This window comes from Octodon degus, unplaced genomic scaffold, assembly GCF_000260255.1.
Source record: "Octodon degus isolate 3935 unplaced genomic scaffold, OctDeg1.0 scaffold00018, whole genome shotgun sequence".
NCBI classification, from domain to species: domain Eukaryota; kingdom Metazoa; phylum Chordata; class Mammalia; order Rodentia; family Octodontidae; genus Octodon; species Octodon degus.
In genome coordinates this window covers 19,742,634-19,762,589 of record NW_004524594.1, presented here as the reverse complement: position 1 = coordinate 19,762,589, position 19,956 = coordinate 19,742,634, and the positions used below count along the sequence as shown (strand labels likewise).

Here is a 19,956-nt window from a genome sequence, read left to right as displayed (position 1 = left end):
AAGTTCAATTAAGCCTGAGTTTCTGTTTCTTGCCTCCACGAATCCTGGCAGATGTGGGTACCGTCTGACCGGGAGACGGGTCAACAGCAGCACGCAGCAGAGACGGTTGCCGTGGGCGGTGGCGCTGCATCGATGCTTGACAGCAGCAGGAAACTATGAAGGGGAGTGATAAAAACATTCTTTTGGGAGCTGAAAACACCCCGTGTATTGATTCGGAGGTGATATGGGCATATAAACATTGGTCAAAGATCGCTGAAGTATGTATTAGATGGGTGCCTTTTATGTGTGGATTAAATTAACTACAAAGATTTTTAAACAAATCTGCCCAAGTAGGTGAGCCTGCCCTTGAATTGCCAGAAAACTCTGCACTGGCTGGCTGAGTCATCAGAGCAGTTTTTCCATGAGTTTTATTTTGTGAACTGTACCCTGTTATTTCCACCTTCAACTTGCAAGTCTCTCCTGGCATAGGATACTGTGCTTTTTTTGCTGTTGGTGGGCTTGATTCTGGAAGCCCTCCAAAGGGTTTGCCTGCTTTCTGGGCCAGTCACCCACAGGCCAAGGGCACATTTGCCCAGCCTGGGCACCTCCTGGGATAGTGACTGGGGAGTCCATCTCTCCACCCGCCACCTCCTCAGTGTTCCCACGATGCCTGGGAAGGAGAAATTATCTTGGCTGAAGATTCTGAATCAAGGGGACAGATGCAAAAAGATCTTGTGCTGAAGTGTTCTGGCCTAGAATCTGAAACCCAAGTTATCTGAAAACCACAGCTGGCAGGACATCCTGGAGAGCTGGGCTGATGCCAGAGGCATCTGTATCTTTGGCCAGGAAAGAAGATGGAGAGAGGAGAGGCCTGGGCCTGCGGGCCGCTTGCTGTCTCCTTAGCACACACCTCTGGTTCCCACTCTGTTGCTTCTGCAGAGCCAGAAACAGAACCACTTCCTCCTTTGGCCTTGAACTGTGGACAGCACCCAGGCCTGTTTGGGTTGACCTGGGATGCAATGGGCACGTTCATTCCATCAGCTCCCTGCATCGAAGTCTCAGTGCTTTGCTGATGGGACACATCATGGTCAGAGGCCTGAGCCTCTGGGACCACAAGACAATCATCATGGGGAGGCTTTGGGTGTTGACACAGGGCTCCAGCCAGGACTAGACCTGGGTGGCTGAACTTGGACATGAAATGCTCTTTGTGAGCACTGAATTCCGTAGCTGGCACTCACAGGTCCTGCACAGATGCCCGGCCAGGGCCCTCCTGTGTGCAAATCTGGGAGGTCTGTGCCATAGTATGTGGGGAAACTAAGACACAGCGAGACTCGGGGCATGGAAGCACAGCAGTGCTCTGCCTGCTGGGGGCCTGCTCTTGACTTTCCTAATTTGGCCTTGTTTATCCCTCACATGATCCAGAAGAGCATGCGTCTCTTCTTGCTTATTTTGTAGAGTTAGCATGCGGCAGGAAGTAAGAAAAAGCACAGAGCTGCCCTGCCCTGTGCCCTGTGCCCTGTGCCCTGTGCCCCCCTCCATATCACGTGCTCTTAGAAAGTTGGACTCAGTAATCACCAGCCCAGCCCAGCCCAGCTCAGCCCAGCAGCTTCTTAATAAGACTTAGTCTCTGCTGTGTCACTGAGAAAAGTTTTGCTCCAGAGTTTCAGATCTCTGATACTTAGGTACCCCCAGCTTCCTGCACCTAGAAGGAATGAGGGCAGGGTCTACTAGGAGCCAGTGGAGCAGCCAGGGGCTAGGGTAGGCTGGGGTGGGTGTGGACAGCTGGGGCACACCACAGGCCCCTGCAGCACGCTCCTCCCCACCCACTTTAATGATGAACTATTTCAGAAGGAGAGAGGACAGTGGCCCTGTGGGTTTCTGTTCATGTAGCCCTGGAGATGTCTCATCACCATTAGCATACAATATGGGGGTGGGGACTGGGAAGGACAGAAAGGCTGTCTTTCTTGAGGAATAGCAATGATGGACACAGCAGAAAGGTCCAGAAGGGCCAACTCCTGGAGCTCTCCCCACTGTCTGCTTCAGCACCCCGAGAGCAGGTGCCTCTGATAGCCCCATCTGACCTCCGGGCCCTGCCCTAAGCCACTATGGGTGGATTGAAGCTAGGAGGTCCCTGGTGGACTCAGGGCTGGAGGCCTGGGGGCTCCTAAGAAGGAAGTGGCTTCCCAGAAGCTGAGGTGCATGAGCCCTCAGCAGCCAGGATGCCCGGTGGCCCCTCAGCCACCTGCAGAGATGGGAGGAGTTTCTGTGAGGCTGGAGACCACCACATCTAGCCCCTTGTCCCTGGCATTCTCTGAGCAGCACTGGGGAGACCAGGAAAACCGGGCATGGGGCAGGTGGCTCATCCAGGCACTGCGCATGGGACAGGTGGCTCTGGAAACCTGACATCACCTGAAGCTCCTGGAGCCAGCACCTCCATCTGAGCCCACAGGGCCCTCCTTCTTATCAAGCAGTGGCCTTGCTGAGAAGACCAGCTGGGACTGTTAGAAACCGGAGCACAGAAGGCTGTGGCCTGGCATGGACAGGGGGGACGAGTCAGGTTGGCTGGGACATGGGGCATCAGGGACATGGATTTGGGCCCCTGCCATGGGACTACATTATGCAGGGCAAGTCTGGGCAGGCTCAAGGAGTATGGGCTGCATGCCAGGCACCGGACAGAAAGGGATGCTGCTCACACCTTCCCTGCCCTTCCTGTCCTCCCTAGGCTCTCCCCAGGGACAGGCCCAGATCCTTCAGCCCCTCTACCCAATAGCTTCTCCCAAAGGGGAAAGGGGTACCTATCCCAGGTTGGACAGCAGGTACTCAGGATGGGCCTCTGTGGGGTGGAGCAGAGGTGGGGGCTGTCAGAAACCGTGTGGGCTCAGACACAGATGGGAGGGCTCTCAGTCTGTTCGTGACATATAGAGAGGTGTCCAGGCACAGGAGCCAGCCTGTGCCCAGGAGCTGCAGGACAGAGCATAGCAGAGAGGCAGCCTCCTGCCCCAGGCAGCGTTTGTGGGCTCTGTGTCCTTTCTAGGATGGAACGAGACACTACAGAGCTGGACGTGGAGATGAAAGCTAAGTTTCCTGGGATGGGGGCCCAGGGACATAGCCAACAGAGGACAACCTAGTGACCATCACTGCCTCCGGCACAGGAATGGATGGCTACTAGGAAAGGGGTGGGCAGGATTAGGTGTAGGCAGAGCCAGTTGGAGTGGACGGGAAGAATGCTGGAGGTATAAACATAGCTGGCCAGAGGAGGCAGCCTCAGAGCTGAGGGAAGAAGCGGATGGCTTGGGGGAGCTGGTGGGGAGGAGCTGCTCACCCTGGGTTCCTGCTATCCTCAGCCGTCCTCCCTGTAGGACGGCACAGAGAGGGTGTGTGCAGTAAGCTGCCCTTACCACCAGATAGAAAATGTTTATTGATATACATTTTATTGCTCTTTTATAAAACTTCCTTTGGCAACACAGGGTCACTGTGCTTGTTGATGGGTGCCACGGTGCCAGTCCTCAGGTGCGCAAGGCAGAGCCAGAGCCCACTTTCAGGTAGCTGCTGGAGCCCAAGAACTCTGTCCAGGAGCTGCCCAGATGTTCCACAGTGGCCCAGGGTGGGGTAGGGGCGCACCCAGAGTGCCCACGAATGGCTGAGCACAGAGGCAGGAAGGTAGTCAGCAGTCCAAGCTATCCGAAGAGTCCTGTCTCCAGCAGCCCAGCGGGGCCAGTCATTCCCCCATTAGGTCACTGAATGACTCAGCAGGAGTACTGGGGGCTGTTTCTGGAAAGACTTGGTTACAATGCAGGTTAACAGGACCCTTTGCCTGAAAGCCCCACGCCATCTGGGTTTACTCTGATGCTGTCTTGTAGGAATGGACACCCTTGTCCCCTGGGGCTGGCACTGGCTGGGTCACCTTTAAGGAGGGTTGACCAAAGAGACAGGAGGTGGATAGAGCTGGGCGACCATGTCTTCCCCCTTATTGACCAGCCTGGGGAACAAGGGACCTCATGCCGTGGGGCAACTCTGGTACTATGGGTCACTGAAGCAGAGTGGCTGGTGGGCACAGGGCCACTGCTTCTCTTTCCAGGTGGCTGTTCAACCTCTCAGTCACTGCAGGAGCCTGCAGCCCAGGGAGAAGAGACACAAGGGGCTGGAGACACACCCTTTCCCTCCACCTGGACATGGAGGCGACTGTCCTGTTTCTATCCTCGGCAGAGTGGCCTGCCCCGTCCTGCCACTCAAGAGGCATTCCCAGAGGGGCACTGCATCTCCATGGTGACTGTGTTGGGCGTGCTGCTTGCGGCCTCCCCCAGCTCGGCGCCATCCCGAAGGGCCCGCTGGAAGACTACCCTGAGCGGTTCCCACAGCCGCTGTGACTTGTCCCTCCCAGCCAGGAAGTAGACAATGGGCTTGGCACAGCTGTTGATGCAGATGCAGAGGTCAGTGACATACTCAGGGAAGGGGGCTGGGATCAGGAAGACCCAGAAGAGAAACCAGTCAATGCCCAAGTAGATGGAGGACACGAGGAAGACAGAGACAATGGCTAGGATGACATGGTTGAGTTTGGCAGATCGCTGGCGCTGCCGTGCACGGCACTCCACGTGCAGGATGAGGGCCAGGCAGGGCAGCACCATGAGCGGGCAGAAGAGGAGGAAGAGCAGGATGCCCAGGGAGATGTCCATGTGCCTGCAGGTCGCCCCGGAGGCCTCGCGGCCCAGAAACACGCAGAAGTAGTTGTGAATGCCAGTAACCAGGAGGGCCAGCAGCCAGAGCAGGGTGCACACTACAGCCGACAGGTGCTTGGGCCGCTGGCGCCAGTACCAGCAAGGAAAGATGACTGACACACAGCGCTCTGTGCTGATGGCAGGCAGGAGGCTTACGCTGGTGACAAAAGTGCAGAGTCCCAGGATCCGGCATACACTGCGGAGGTAGTCGGCAAAGGGGCTCAGGAAGCCACCCGTGTTCAGCAGGGAGAACAGGGCCTTGCTGAACAGGTAGGTGCCATCGGCGCTGGCCAGATGCAGGAAGTAGATGGAAAAAGGTGTCCTCTTGATGGAGAAGCCGAAGAACCAGAGGACCAGCCCGTTGCCCACCAGACCACACAGGCAAAGCAGCAGGAAGATATAGTCCATGATGGCCGGGGGCGGCGGCTGGACGATCTGCTCAATGGTCAGGAAGCCTCGACTGTAGAGTTCTGAGGCTTCATCCCCACCTGGACACATCTGTGCAGGTACAGATAGGAAGCACGTGGTGATGCAGCTGTCCCCCTTCCCTCCATCAGGCCTGCACCTATAGCTGGGCCTGGTGGGCTCCATTAGGTACTTGAGGGTCACTGACTATGGTCAAGCAGAAAACACCCCCTCTGTCACCTAACACACTCTTTCCCAGAGGCTTGAGCTAGCAGCACAGAGTGCCACACCTACAGCAGTGACACAGAGCAACCAGTCACCCACAGGGGCTCCCACTGCTCAGCAGGCAGCACAGACTCTGTCTAAAGACGCCCACGTCATGCAAAGTTAGGAGAAAATGAGGAGCCTTGTGGGTTGAGGGAGACCAGAGAGACAGGACTAGTGAACCCAACACTATATACTGGACCTTAGCAACTGCTACCACGGGGTGGCAGGCCCACAAGAGAAGGAGAGCAGGGGCTACGTGTGGACAATGGAATTGCTTCCACATCACATTGTCAGAATGCGGAAATGGACGCAGGCTATGCATGGGAACATCCTTGTTCTCAGAAGATTCAGGCCTTCTGGAGGTAAAGGAGCTTAGTGCCTGTGATTTACTTCTAAGTGATTCTAGAAAACATTGTGTGTTATCAAATGATACGTAGAAGTAAGGGTAAGGAAAGGTAGATGACAAGTGAAGAGTGGTGGAGGGATTTTGACCTCCTATTCTTGCAAGTTACTTGCAGGTTGATCTTTCAGTATTTCAAAACAAAAACACAAAACATTTACTTCTAAAGAAATACCCAACAGGCATGGTGACTCATGCCTGTAATGCCAGCTACTCAGGAGGCTGAGACAGGACTGCCAGTATGAGTTTAGCCTGGACAATTTAGCAAGATGCTGTCTCATAAAGGGTTGGAGATGTAGTTCAGTGCTTACTGGGTTCAATCTCCAAGACCAGAAAAAAAGTAAATGACTGGTCTAGCTGCAGCGGGACTCTATCCCATAGTAGGGTCAGAGAGAACTGGGATGGGAGGCAGTGTCAGGATTCTGGATTGTGGGAAAGCCCAGGGGGTGCCAGGGAGGAGGAAAGGCTTGCGGCATCTGCTCTTCATCCAGCCATAGGAAGCTATGAAAGCGAAAGTGGCTGAATGCCATCCCTGCCTACAGGGTTTGGGCAGGCTTAAAAAAGCATGAAGGTTGGCCAAGGGCCAGAAACTGGCAAGTGGTGAGCACAGTAACAAACCCAAGGGCCCCCATCCTGAACCAGGCAAGCAGCCTGCTCTGCTCGGGTGGGTGGCTTCCAGGAAGTACTCCCTGCTCCCCACAGTGATCAGAACTCTATACTGGGATGTGCAGTGTCCTGATCTTTCAATGTTAACGTTTAAGACACTGCAGGCAAACACAACCCATCTGAGTTTCACTCTCAGGGTTGTTCTGGCCCTCTTATTCCTCATGGCAAAGGCTGCCCTTCCCATACCCCTGCAGACAACACTAATCCATCCAGCCCTTGCTCCCTAAGGATGATCCACTTCAATTGCTCAGGGCTCTTCAATGAAACAAACAGAAAGGAAAACCCCGGCATATGCACATGCGCACAGAAAGGTTCTACAGGCAAGATCCTCTCTGCTATCTTCAGATGGCTCTTGCAGAAAGCTCGTCCTGAGAAATCACACATTGTCAGGGATCTTTTGACCTGGCTTAGGTCAAGGGGATCCATACACAGGAACTGGAGATGTCAGCTACACACTGGAGATACTCTACTGTTTGGGGTGAGCTTTTTATGGGGTCCTGCTCACCACCTGTCATCCTCCAAACACATCCAACAGCTAAACATCTCTGTCTGCCTCTGTTGATCCCCCAAAGCCAGCTGCTTAACTTCTCTCTGCTTTCTTTCCAGGGGCTTGGGGTTTGCCTATTCCAGGACTCAGGACTCCACTAGGTGGGGACAGATCCCAGGGAGGGAGCAAGATGGCAGAGCACTCCAGGGCTCTCTCAGGCTGGAAAAAGCTTACAATTTCATCCTGTGGAGGAGGGGGAGGCTGGGTGAGTCACTGGGTGGGGGCTGCCATTCCCAGACACACCCGCCTTGTAAAACTCCCACTCTGGAACCTGCCCCTTCACTGATCGCACTCCATCTCTGCTGTGGGGGCTTCTGGAGATGCCCCCAGTGCATGTAAGCTCTGCCTCCCAGGCTGGGCTCCCCTCATTCCACAGTGGGTACCCTGGGGAGGAAGTAAAGAGTCAAGGGGTTGGGGTGGGGAATCCTGGGGGCTGGGCAGGAGACCAGTTACTGCAGTGATGTAAGCCTTCAGGTTGAAGAAATTAGAATAGGTAAATCTCAAGGACTTGAGCACCCTGATGGAGCTCAGAAGGGAAGGGAGTTCTTGACCCTTCTGTGGGCTCAGAGGAGTAGCGAGTAGAAAGAGTGAGGGCAGGAGGCACAGTCACCCTGGAGGGCTTTCCTGTTTCTCAGGCAGGGACAGTGCCTGCAGAGGGAGGTGGGCAGCCCATGGAGGGTATGGCTGTGAGAGCTCACATGATCAGGGCCACCCTGAGGCAGCATCCAGAGCTTCCCAGTAGGGCCTGGCCATAGTGAATAGCCAACTGCCCACTTCTACAGGGAGGGATGAGATGAGACCATTCATGGCTGGGAAAAGATGATGAGGGACAGCACGGTAAGAGACTTCCAGGATGGCCATCAACCAAACTTGCTTCATTAACAAGGACAGTGGATCTGAGAGACCAGCTAACCAGGAGGAGAACACATGGTGCAGAGCTGGAGGTAGGGCAGGAAGGCGGGTGGTGGGGGAGCATATTTGGCTGGGTGTGTTCCTCCCACTAACTATATCTTCAGGCAGCCCAGAGACACCTCTGATTGTGGCACTTGCCTTGTTCCCGTTGGTGGGATGGGCTTCCCACGAGCAGTTTCCAGCCATCTTCCGGCCTGGTGAGTCCAGATCTCTGCTTGTGGCTCACCGGCCTGCACTCCCGCCTGGCAAAGATGAAGAGAGGGTGGAATGAGGGAGCAGGGGCGCCATCCCTGCCAGAGCCCTGACCCCAGGCCTCTCACCTCAGAGGAAAGGCAACCTCCTTACCCCTCCAAGCCCAGGGCTTAATGGAACTATCCTGTTGGGATCTGCAGCAGCTCACCCTGGGGCAACAGCCCTCTCCTGGCTGTGCACCCCTCATTTTGACCTTTGCTGGCCCTTTGCAGCCCCATGGCCAATCACTGGGAATGCCCTTTCTGTGCTTCTCCTCGCTGGACGTGCAAGGTTTATGAAGCTAGACCGTTTCTGTGCACGTGCATGTATTTACCCCTGCTCTACCTCCATATGTCTTGAGCTCAGTCTTTGTGTCCTGACCCAGTGCAAAGCCAGGGTTCCAACAATCTGTCCCAGCAGTGGGTTAGGTAGTGGAGGAGGGCCGATCATTTTTGGCAGAGGGGACTTCTTGGAGGAGGGGGCCTTTGGCTGGACCTCTGGTTTGTGACATGCTAGAGCATCTAGTCTCTTACCCTTCCTAGAGGTGGTGTGTGGAAGGTAGGTCCACGCAGGCGTCTGGAGCATCGTCATTAGCACAAGCCTAGCACCAGCCAGTGCCGGATGAGCACCTGCCTGCCACTTCCATCCATCCTGAAAGGCGGCCCTCACACTGGCTATGGGGCAAATGCCCTCTTTCCCCTTTGACAGGCGCAGGAGGCTCAGGCTGAGAGGCCACTTGCCCAGGGACATGCTCACAATCCCCACACACCCAGAAGCTGTGCAGATCTGTGTGTTATCAAGAGGGTTTCAGGGGGCCGGGGATGTATCTCAGCGGTGCAGCACCTGCCTGGCAAGTGCAAGGCCTGGGGTTTGATTCCCGGTACAGGAAAAGCAAAACCACAAAATAACAACAAAAAAATGGTTGTAGGGACCGGTACAGGAAAAACAAAACAACAACAACAAAATGATTGTAGGGAACAAGCTTGGAGGACCACAGTGGCCCTGGCTCCAGGCTGAAAGAAGGGAAACTGGCCTGCGGATAGGGAGGCCTGGGGGAGGGGATGACAAGCTGGGGAGAGGGTGACCCTGCAGCCCTCAGGTCACCGGTCTGCCCAAGGGAGCTCAGAGCTCCACTCCCTAGAAATTCCTGCTCCAGCGGAGCCCACTGCCTCCTCCTGTCTGGGGGCGGGGCCGTGGCAGCGGAGCCTGTTATTGGCTGCATGGATGTCGATCCGCGAGAGTAACCCGCCTCTTCTTTAACCCCTGGCTTCCTAGAGCTGGGAGCTCAAGGGCCCCTGGAGGGTCCTAGGCAGGGTTAGGTTCCAGGAGGGCTCAACGTCCTCTATGGGTCCCCTCCCACCTGGAGCCTCTCTGCCTTCCTGCCTCCTAGCTGCCTGGAGCACTTTTGGGTGCTATGCGCCCCTGTTCCCTTTGGGTGTCTGTATCCCTCTGTGCCCCCTCAGGGTGGGGCCTGCGTGTGGTTCTGTGTGTGTGCGTGCCTGCACGTGTGCGTGAGTCTGGATGCGTGTGCCGCGAGCTTTCAGGTGGCTGGTGTCATGGAGTGTGGGTTTTTATTCCCCCCACTCTCTCTCAGCCATCTTGACTGGTTGGACTACTGTCCCCTGACCAGGTACACAAGCTTCTAGTTCCCTGGGGCTGGCTCAAGCCTTCCCCGACCCTACACCCGCAGATCCACCTGGCCCCAGGGTTGTGTCTCTCAGCACCCTTCCTTGCTCTCACTTTTCTTGGTGTCCCTTCCAGAAAGCCACCAGCCTAAGGTCTGGGCCCCAAGCTTTGCCTCCAGGACTGCTGGACTCAGGAAAGCCCCTCACACCAGCAGGGCTACACCCTAACTATAGGTGCCCCTAGGGTGAGGGGCTGCCCAGCCCTCCCTGAAGTGGACATACATCAGAGATCCCTGCTCACCTTTTCGGTCAGTTTGATCTGTGTCTCTGTATCCTGGTCCTTGTCCTGCCGGAGACAGTCTGAAAAGATTTCACTCCTGCACAGAGAGATCTAGAAGCCAAGTGGACCCCAGATGGGCCGTATTAAAGACATGTGTGTGACGTGTACGGGATGCATGCGCTCCTCCAAGGGGATCAGGGCTGTGACAGTGCTGGCTCCCTCTAAAGCTGACCAGCAAGGCTGCCTCTTCTGTCCTCACCCGCAAACCAAAGATGGCCTGGCCACCTGTCTTCATCCTCCTCTCGTTCATCCCCATCCTCCATGACCCAGCCCCTCTCCTAACTCCCACCCAGTGGCCATCTGGGCTGGCTGGGCCTGAGGCCACTGGCCGTGGGAGATGCCTGTCTGCAGCTCCCCTGGACTCATAGCGAACCTGTTTTCTCCTTCTACGTCCCAGGGCTCCTGTTCATAACACAGAGGGAAGAGGACCAAGACCTGGCCAGCAAATAGTCTCATCAGCTGCTGACTCCACATCAGAGTAGTCGGACAAGGAAGACGTGGGACCCCCAGCTGCCCGGCGTCCTGTGGCTATCCAGGTGGAACCCTGAGTGTCCATCTGGGGCCGTCTCTGCTGCTGTTCCGAGCTGAGCGGGACTCAGCCCTCATGGAAGTGGGAGTGCGTGAGAGTGAGAGTAACGGAGCCTCTCCCCGGGCTTGGGACGCTGCCCACTGGGTGTTCCCTTCCAGACTTTCCAAAAGCACACTTGAATGTGCAGTTGGGGGAGGGACAGGGGAGCCTCCACCCACAGGAGGACAGAGCAGGGACTGGCCCTGGAGGACAGCTAGGGGCTGGGGAGAGGCCAAGTGGGGGGTCAGGGCCCGCCACCCGTGAGAGGGACTCTCAAAGTCCGCCAGTGTCTTTGGGAGTCCTGGGGGCTTGGGAGTGGCAGAAGTCTTCTGGTGGGTGACAGCACTGCTCTAGAGGGGTGGGGTTCTTGCTTTTGGAGAGGTGGGATTTCTGTTAGCTGCCTGTCCTGATAGTGCCCTTTCCCTGAGCTAACAATATCCACCTCATTTTCCCACCCTGCTGGCCTTCACCCTGCACTCCCGTCCCGGGACAGCCCTCCCGTGGTCCCTGGGCCCCAGGGAGCTACCTGCAGCTGTCCTGGTCCGAGGAGGCCTTCCCTGTGGAGGGCTCCTCCTCGGGACTCCTGGTAGCCGACCCACCAGGGCAGCAGGCCAGTCCAAGTACTGCCCAGAGCCTCGGAAAAATGAGAGGGAGCTCGGGGTGGAGGACGAGCCCTCGCCTGCAGGAGGAGATGGCTTTGGAAGCAGAACCCGCCCCAAACCCAATTCCAAACCCGGCAGGAGGGGGAGGGCAAGGGAGGAGGAGAAGAGGCTGAGCCTGATGAAGCTACAGGAAGGAATGCCCCACCCAGGAGCCCCCCTAACAACCTTCCCCACCCCCCAGCGACCCCACTGGGAACTCATCTCTTGGACTGGCGACACTGCATTGGCCCAAACACAGTGCCCCAGTCCAGCTGTTAATCTCCCGGGCATCCTGGGGCTCCAGCTAAGAGAAGCGCCCCATAGAGGGAGCCACGGGCTGTCCACTTTCCTGCTGCCCTTGTTCTTCTCCGCAGGGAGCAGTTTGTGGCCAGGCTGGAGGGGCTATCTTCACCCTGCTGTTTCCACTGGCCCAGGACCTGGCACTGGGAAACCAAGAAGCAGCAGTGGAGGGCTCTGTGGGTGTGTGTGTGCAGAATTGGCAGAGGGACAGTGGCAGCACCCAACACCCTACCCTCCTTTCCCACCCTGGAACCTGCCTGGGGCCCCCATGTGCTTATGGAACCAGGAATCCCCTTTCTTCAGTCCTAATAGCAATCAGATGGTGCAAGTGGAAAATCACAGCATTTGCCTGGCCCAAGCAGGCAAGCTGGCGGCGGCAGCGCCTGGTGCCTGGAGCGTGCGCTGCTCGGGGAGGATGAGTCAGTCTCCCCATCCAGGGGTCCTGGAACAAGTTAGTGGCCGGGGCATGAAGCCTGGCCCCGAGATGCACACGGGGGTGGGGGGTGGAGGTAGGAGGGAGAAGGTGCGGGACCCAGGGCTGTGGCCTCTAGCGAGCATGAGGAGCTACCCAAGAAATGGCCCTCCCGCCCTGGGCCAACTTTCTCATGACCCAGGAGTTGGAGGGAATTCTACACTCTCCCTGTGGGAGTAAATGATGCTCAGATTGCCGTGGGGGGGGGGTGGCGGGCGGGGGATACCTCTGGGAGCATCTCACAGAGAGCGTAGAAATAGCCCTTCCCTGCACCTGCCTGCAGCCTCCTGCTTCTGCCTGTGGAGGAACCTGCTGTCCCTGCCCTGCCAACCATCCACACACAGGGAGTGTTGCCTACACCTCCCTGCTGGTGGCTTCTGAGGGGAGGGGGCTCTGGGATGCTGGAAGCTGAGGGTCACGCCCTGCTGAGCGCTGAGAGAGGCTGGCCTGGCAGCAAGGAGGGTGGTGATCAACGGGCCACCTCCCCCGGGGGCAGGCAGCTGGGGCCCAGCTGGACTGCTTGTTTACACCGGAGGCCCAGGGAGGCCGAATCCAGGCGAGTTCCAAGTTTAATTGGATTTGGACACTTAAAAGGAATTGTGTGAAGTGGGCAGTGGCTCTGGAGTCCACCGCCTTATTTGGTATGGAAATTCGTTTCAAAACAAGAGAGAGGTGCTTATAAGTGGGAACAGAGTCGTCCTTTGCCTAAGCTGGTAGAGTCCTCTTGCCACTGACTGGGTCTGCCTGGGTGGCTGTTCACTGAAAACCACTGGTGGGGCCAGAGCTCATAAACCACAGGAACTTACACCTCACCATGCTGAAGGCTGAGGGTCCAGCGCAAGGAACTGGTAGATTTGGTGGTGGGAGAACACCCCACGCATGGTCTGCCGATGGCATCTTCTTGCTGTGTTTTCTCAAGAACACAGGGAGGAGTCAAGAGCTCTCTGGAGTCCCTTTTATAAGGGCACTAGCCCCACTCATGAGGGCAGCACCCTTGCAATCTAATCACCTCTCAAAGCACCCCCTTCTAACACCATCATCTTGGGGGTGAGGATTTCAACATATGAATTTCAGGAGGCACACAAATACACAGCCTACACCAGACACTGTGTGGGACTGCACAGCTGCTGTGAAGCTGAGGCCATGAGGTGTGCGTGTAGAGCCAGGCTGCTGCAGGGACAGCAGAGAGAGCCCCGGCTGGCAGGTAGGAGTAGCATCACTCGCTCACTGGCTCACTCGCTTGCTTGTTTACCAGGGTTCTGGCTTGGCTGCGAAGTAACTTGCTCAGGTGGCTACTGATGCATGATCCCTGCCCTTCCAACATTCACACTGTGTCCGCCTGCTCTGAATGGCCACCGACCACCTGCCATCAGTGTTCCTCTTCTGTCCCTCTCAGTAGAAAAGAGCTTAATTGTGCCCTGCCAGATGGACTCTGCTGTCTGCATCCCTCCCTGTAACTTCTCCCTTGACTGTAGGCCTGGCCCTTCTTATGTAAGGGTCCCTGGAGGTGCCAGGCTGGTTCTGAGCAGAGCTGTCTCTGCCAGGTCCTGGGGTCTGTGGCTGCCACTTTGTCCATCATCTATGAGCTCTGCCTCTGAGTCCAAGTAGATCCACATTGCTGACCATCTCATACATCCAATGAGCAGTAGGGTGTACATCTAAATTCTGTCCCCAGATCTTCAGAGCCACCCCTAAGTGTGTAGGGTGACATCTATGCACATTTAGGTGGTGTCCACAGAACCACACGTAGAATGGGTGTGAAGTGTGTCTTCTGCAGTTGGTGGTCAGAAGGATCTCCCTGGGACGTCACATGGGTGGACCATGGGTACAGAGCCATGATGTGAAGGAGGAGCTATGGGGGTCTGAGTCCCTTACCCGTGCTTTCATGACCTGCTAGGTCGATCGCAGCCGTCCCATTGCTATTGATGATGGACTATGGCACACATTTAATTGAAGATGGGAAGCACCTGGGGTCACTGGGTAACTTTGTGCCCCGTGGGCAAAATGGGTCTTGCCTGGGGCTCAACATAATTTTTCCATACCCAGAATTATACTGAGCCCATTTAGATCAGATGTTGCTTATTTAAGTTGACTCAATCAGTTAACTATCAAAATCTACACCTTATCAGCTTGACAACTGGACATAGGTCGATTAGCGTTTTGAGGAATCTCCACACTGTCCATATTGGTTGCACCAGTATGCACCTGATTAATAAATAGTGCTGGAAAAACTGGCTTTCCAAATGCCAAAAATTAAAAAGTGAAACCCATATATTTTACCATGCAATAAACTAAAATGAAAATAGATCAAAGATCTAAATATTAAAACAGAATCACTGGACTGGGGAATGGCTCAGTGGAATAAGCACTTCCCTGGCAAGCACAAGGGCCTGAGTTCAATCCCTGATTCCACCAAAAAAAAAAGCCCACAAAACAAAACAAAACAAAACAAAAACAAAAACAAAAACAAAAAACAAAAAACCCAGAAACACTAAACCAGCTGGAAAATGCAACTGTGAAAAAGGGTTCCTTTTTCCCCCACAGCTCTGCTGGTATTGTTATTGGTTGGTTTCTTGATGACAGCCATTCTTTCTGGAGTGAGATGTAATGTCAGCACTGTTTTAATTTGCATCTCTCAAATGATCAATGATATTGAATATTTTTTCATATATTGATTGGGTCTTTAAATTTCAGGTATGGATATTTTTACTGTGCTTTTCTCTGTATTTTAGGGAAGGGTCTACAAGGTGTTCAGGGTTTCACTGCTAGATTGGACTTGTAGTGGTTCTCCTGTTTACAGCATCCCAAGAGCTGGGATTACAGGCATGCGCCACCACACCCAGTCTCAATCACTGTCTCAGCTTCCCCTGGGGGCAGGGCCAGTATTGCAGGCCCAGGGATTGAATCCCTGGCCCCTTCTCCTGCTCGCAGGTGCTTTAATTCCCTGAGCTATTTGGCCAGCCCTTAGTTCTTTATATATTTTATTTATTTATTTATTTATTTATTTAGATTAAAAATCTTTTATTTTTACATGTTTAGATAGCATAAAACAAAAATCAGGACAAATGTTATCGGCATTTTTTGCAGGGAGTAATCAATAACATTGTAACAGGAAAACATTCTAAGGCTGTCCCCAAGTAGCTAGGCTATAGGTTAAGATTCAAGGGCTGAAATTAAATGTTATCCCACTTAATCTGCACATGAAAGGAGTCCAAGGTTTATCCTGCATAATGTAAGGATTTTCACATTTAACGTAGTGATTTTTAACATATAGTGATTTGTTTTTCAGAAAGTGATGCAACTTTTAGTTTTCTACTACACAATGACTAAAAAAATCTCAACTAGAAGCAGCTATATGTTATACAGCTCAGTAAGTATCAGTAAACCATTCTGGGCTAGTGTACATTTCAATTTAATATAGAACTATATTTAGGGCTTTAGAAAGGCAGCAGTAATTATATTTTGGCTTTTATTCTAGATGCTTAACATAGTTAAGGAGACAGTCAAGCATATTAAATCTCTCACAACCTGCACACACTGTATAATGTTTATGTGGAATGAAACCAGTGTAACAATTGGTGTTTTACAGAGAACGTAGGAACATTGGAGGCAACCATACTAAACAGACTATAGTAACATGTAGAGTGCAAATATACTGCAGAACTAAAGTCATCTGAACAGCGCTATATGCATTACCAAAGCAAACGTGGCTGGTTCTCAGGCAAAGCCAGGCCTGCATCCATCACCCTAAGCAGACAGTTTATAAAGCATCGGGTTTCCAGGACAGAAACCCTTCTAGGAAAGTCAGTACATCTTCTGAGAGTTTCATACATGTAAAACCAGGATAAGGCTATAGCTATCTTGATCTCTGAAGACAGTATCGGATAAAACCATCAGGATTCTCAGCCATGATGTGAGACAGGAAGGTCCTCATGCAGCATGTGTTCCCTGCTCCAGGAAAGCTCCATGGGCGTGATGCAAAGGTGCCAAAGAGGGAAACCGGAGAAGTTCAGCTGCATCTCTGTTGTACTATGTACTTCTAAACCTCAGGAATGGTGTGATCCATCAGGCTTTTCATAATGCTTGGTGCCATCCATTTAATAATATGTTCAAAGATAAAAGCAGGTATGATTGTTATGGTGACTATAGTCCCAGACATTGAAAGTATGTCTGTTGTTTGAGAATCCTTCAACCCAATGACATTCTGGCCATTCATTTTGCAAATGTTATGTTCAGTCAGAAGACCATTTCTGGCAGCAGAACTGTCTTTCACTATGGATGTTATTTTTCCATTTTTGAAGATAAAACCGACATGTCCAGAACTATCCTTGTGCATGGTAATTGTCCCTTAAAAAGGGCCTGTCGCGAATGGTCATGGTAATCTTCTCTCCGAAAGCCTGTTTGAGCACTTTGTGTGCTTTGTCCGAACTCCAGCCCACACAGTTCTCACCACTGATCTGGAGGACTCGATCCCCAAATCTCAGACCAACCAGAGAGTTTGGAGAATTGGCCTGAACGAGCTGAACAAATATACCATTGTCTACCAATTTAAGCCTGAGCCCAATTTTTCCATCTTGATCCTTACACAAAATGACTTCACAAATCCCTTGTTTTATTTCTGCTCTACGAATTCCAACATCGTTCCCTGTTACGGGAGCCACCATATAGTTCATGCTGGAAGGTCTTGCTACCAACTGCCCTGCACTGGCGCTCCAGGGACCATGGCACACACTTCTTCTTATTTAAACTCAAGCCCATGTACTGAGAAAGCTCTGGATACAGCTTGGGATAGAGATTTCCATCTTGGGAGATGGGGGCAGAAGCTTCCAACAGAACTGCTGGGTTGGCAGGGTTTGCAGAAAAGGCAGTCTGAGTCTGTATTACTTTGTCTACCTTCAAATCTTCAAGAGATGGATAGAGAGACATTTCTGCAGGATTTTTCTCCACGTGGGTCGCTCGCCGCTGCCACTGCCGCCCGCGTCTCCAGCACCCTATATATTTTAGATATTACTCCTTTCTTTGAGGAACAACTGGTAAAAATCTTTTCCCACTATGTGGGCTGTCCCCTCATTTTGTTAATGTTTTTTTTTAATCTGTGCAGAAGATTTCTTTTTTAAAAAATTTTACAATAATTTTATTGAGAAACATAACAATGAGACAGTTTCAAAACCGATTAGTAGGACAGTTTCAATAAGTGCATTGTATATTGTTGTCTTAGTGGTTATTCACTGTACAAGATGCAGACGTGACATCCCATCCACAAACACTATTAGAATAAATCTTTCTATTCATTGAATTAAGAGAAAGTAGCTGTATATCTATCCTAACTATTTTGAATATACAGATACAAAATGGTCGTTCATTTGTATCCCCTTTTTTTGTTTAGTTTTGCCAGAGAAGGGTATTCCATTGTCATTTAAATATTGTAGGTGCGTGAATTCAGCATAATATTCCAATATAGTTCAGTAATCCTTAATAGTAGTGGGTTTTCCATAGGACTGGAAATGTCAGAAGTTCTAGACTTGAGCCTTTTATAGCTCAGCATATTAATATGGCTTTACTTTTTATACTTCGTTTTTATACTTTTCTGCTGGATGGTTAAGACCGAGATAAGGCAAGACCTATATAACAAGAAATGTAACTTTTGTATCTGATAAGGTCAGTCAAATCCCCTCAGGATTTATCCTGAGACCCTGTACCGCACTTTGTAGATCCTTTGTCAGTGTCAGCCATGTGGATGAGTCATGGCCGTTGCTTGACCAATTTGCTCTTTGTGAAAACCTGAGAGAATGTTGTCTCTCCATGTGCCATGCGACTCTCTTTAGGCACACTCTACATCATCGATCATTTTCCTCTGTGGATCCATAATCTCCTTGATCAGAAAATTTGGGACACAACTGAATCACATGATGTTACAGTACAGGTTCTCCTATGTCCTGAGTCTTCACTGACCTTGAAAGGCTAGGGCCAAAATATTGCAGCCCTTCTTTTTTCTCTAATTTTTGGCCTGCCAACAGGTTGTTAACCCTGCAGAAGAGAAGCTTATTATTATTACCTTACAACCTAGGCAGTTGGGCTTAACCTCACTATCTGTCTGAATATCAAACATCTTAAAAAATATGAAATGCTTCACGAATTTGTGAGTCATCCTTGCACAGGGGCCATGCTAATCCCTGCATTGCTCCATTTTTAGTACATGTGCTGCTGAAGCAAGCGTGTGCATAAGCTTTCTAATAAGATAAGATCCCAGTTGTTGCTTCTTTGTGACAGTTCCTATGGAACTGGAGTTTGGTTCATAAAGTCTTTGCTTACACCAATGTCTTCAAAAGTTCTAGTTATTGTATTTCCCAGATGGTTTAGTGTTTCTGTTTTAATATTTAGATCTCTGATGTATTTTGATTTTAGTTTACTGCATGGTAAAATATATGTGTTTTGATTTTTACTTTTTGGCATTTGGAAAGCTAGTTTTTCTGACACTGTTTATTAATCAGGTTATCTTTCTTTGAGTGAATGTGTTTGGCTCCTTTGTCAAAGATAAGGTGGTTGAGTATATTTAGAGTTGTTTCTGCATCTTCTGATCTGTTCCCTGATCCTCAGGTCTGTTTTTTCCCCAATACCATGCTGATTTTATTACAGTAGCTTTGTAATATAATTTTTAAGTCAGGGATTGTGAGTCTCCCTGCTTTGCCTTTGTTGCTCAGAATTGCTTTTGCTATTTTAGGTCTTTTCTGGTTGCAAATAAATTTTAGGATTGTTTTCTCTTGTTCTGTGAGATATACTCTTGGTATTTTGATCAGAGATGCATTAAATCTATATAACAATTTTGGAAATATGGTCATTTTCCACTAGATTGGTTTTTCCTATCTAAGAACAAAGAATATCTTTCCATTTGCTGATATCTTTTTCAATCTCTTTTTTCCCCCCCAGAGTACTTCAGTTTTAAATTTACTTCCTTTGTTAGAGTGATTCCTAGGTATTTCTTTTTTCTTTTTTTGCATGATATTGTGAAAGGTCTTGTTTTCCTAATTTCTCTCTCAATGAGTTTGCTATTTGTATACAGAGTGCTATTGACTTTTGAGTGTTGACTTTGTATCCAGCAATATTACTGAATTGGCTCAATAAATCTAGAAGTCTTCTCAGGCATGATGGCACATGTCTGTAATCCCAGCACTTGGGAGGTTGAGACAGGAGGATTGCTGTGAGTTTGAAGCCAGCTGGGCTACAAAGTGAGTTCAAGGCCAGCCTGGACTTCATAGTGAGATCCTGTCTCAAAAAGACAAAAAAATTCTAGAAGTCTTTTCATAGAGTCTTTGGGGTTTTCTATGTAGAGTATCAAGTCATTTGCAAATAATTTAATTTCTTCCTTTCCTACCTTTATTTCTTTCTCTTGTCTAATTGTTCTAGTAATGTTTCCAGAAATATGTTGATAAGAGTGGTGACAGCAAAATCCTTGTTCTGATTTTAGAGTGAAAAACTTTCAGTTTTTGCTCATTTAGTATGATGTTGGTTGTTGGTTCTTCATAGATGGCTTTTATCAGGTTGAGATACAGAACATCTATTCCAGTTTTCTGCAGGGTTTTTTTTTATCATGAAGGGGTGCTGGACATTGTCAAATGCTTTTTGTGCATCTATTGAGATGATCATATGATTTTTGTCCTTGGTTCTGTTAATTACACTTACTGATTTACATATGTTGAACCATCCCTGTATCCCTGGGATGACTCTTACTTGGTCATGGTGTATAGTCTTCTTGATGATTTGCTACATTCTGTTTATCAGTATATTGTTATTTTTTTTCTTTTCAAAGTTTTATTGATAAACATATAGCAATGAGACAGTTTCAAATCAAATCGAAAGTACAGTTTCAATAAATAATACACTGCATATA

At 50.9% G+C, this 19,956-nt stretch overlaps 1 protein-coding gene and 2 pseudogenes across 3 annotated transcripts; all 3 read right to left on the bottom strand.

Moving 5' to 3' along the window:
• Nucleotides 1-3,397: 3,397 nt before the first annotated feature.
• On the bottom strand, nt 3,398-11,358 carry Mrgprf (MAS related GPR family member F). Of its 3 annotated transcripts, none has more exons than XM_004627116.2 (4): nt 11,182-11,358; nt 10,049-10,138; nt 8,030-8,133; nt 3,398-5,192 (listed from the first exon to the last, which is right to left on the bottom strand). In XM_004627116.2, exons 3-4 carry the CDS (start codon nt 8,075-8,077, stop codon nt 4,209-4,211), a joined length of 1,032 nt encoding a protein of 343 aa, XP_004627173.1. In that variant the 5' UTR covers nt 8,078-8,133; nt 10,049-10,138; nt 11,182-11,358; the 3' UTR covers nt 3,398-4,208. The 3 variants fall into 3 exon arrangements, with proteins under 3 accessions (XP_004627173.1, XP_023566590.1, XP_023566589.1); XM_023710822.1 differs by lacking the exon at nt 11,182-11,358 and adding an exon at nt 10,461-10,741; XM_023710821.1 differs by lacking the exon at nt 11,182-11,358 and adding an exon at nt 10,523-10,741.
• A 3,788-nt stretch (nt 11,359-15,146) lies between these two features.
• Nucleotides 15,147-17,053, bottom strand: LOC111815559 (annotated as a pseudogene).
• Nucleotides 17,054-18,181: 1,128 nt separating this feature from the next.
• On the bottom strand, nt 18,182-18,281 carry LOC111815615 (annotated as a pseudogene).
• Between the last annotated feature and the right edge of the window lie 1,675 nt (nt 18,282-19,956).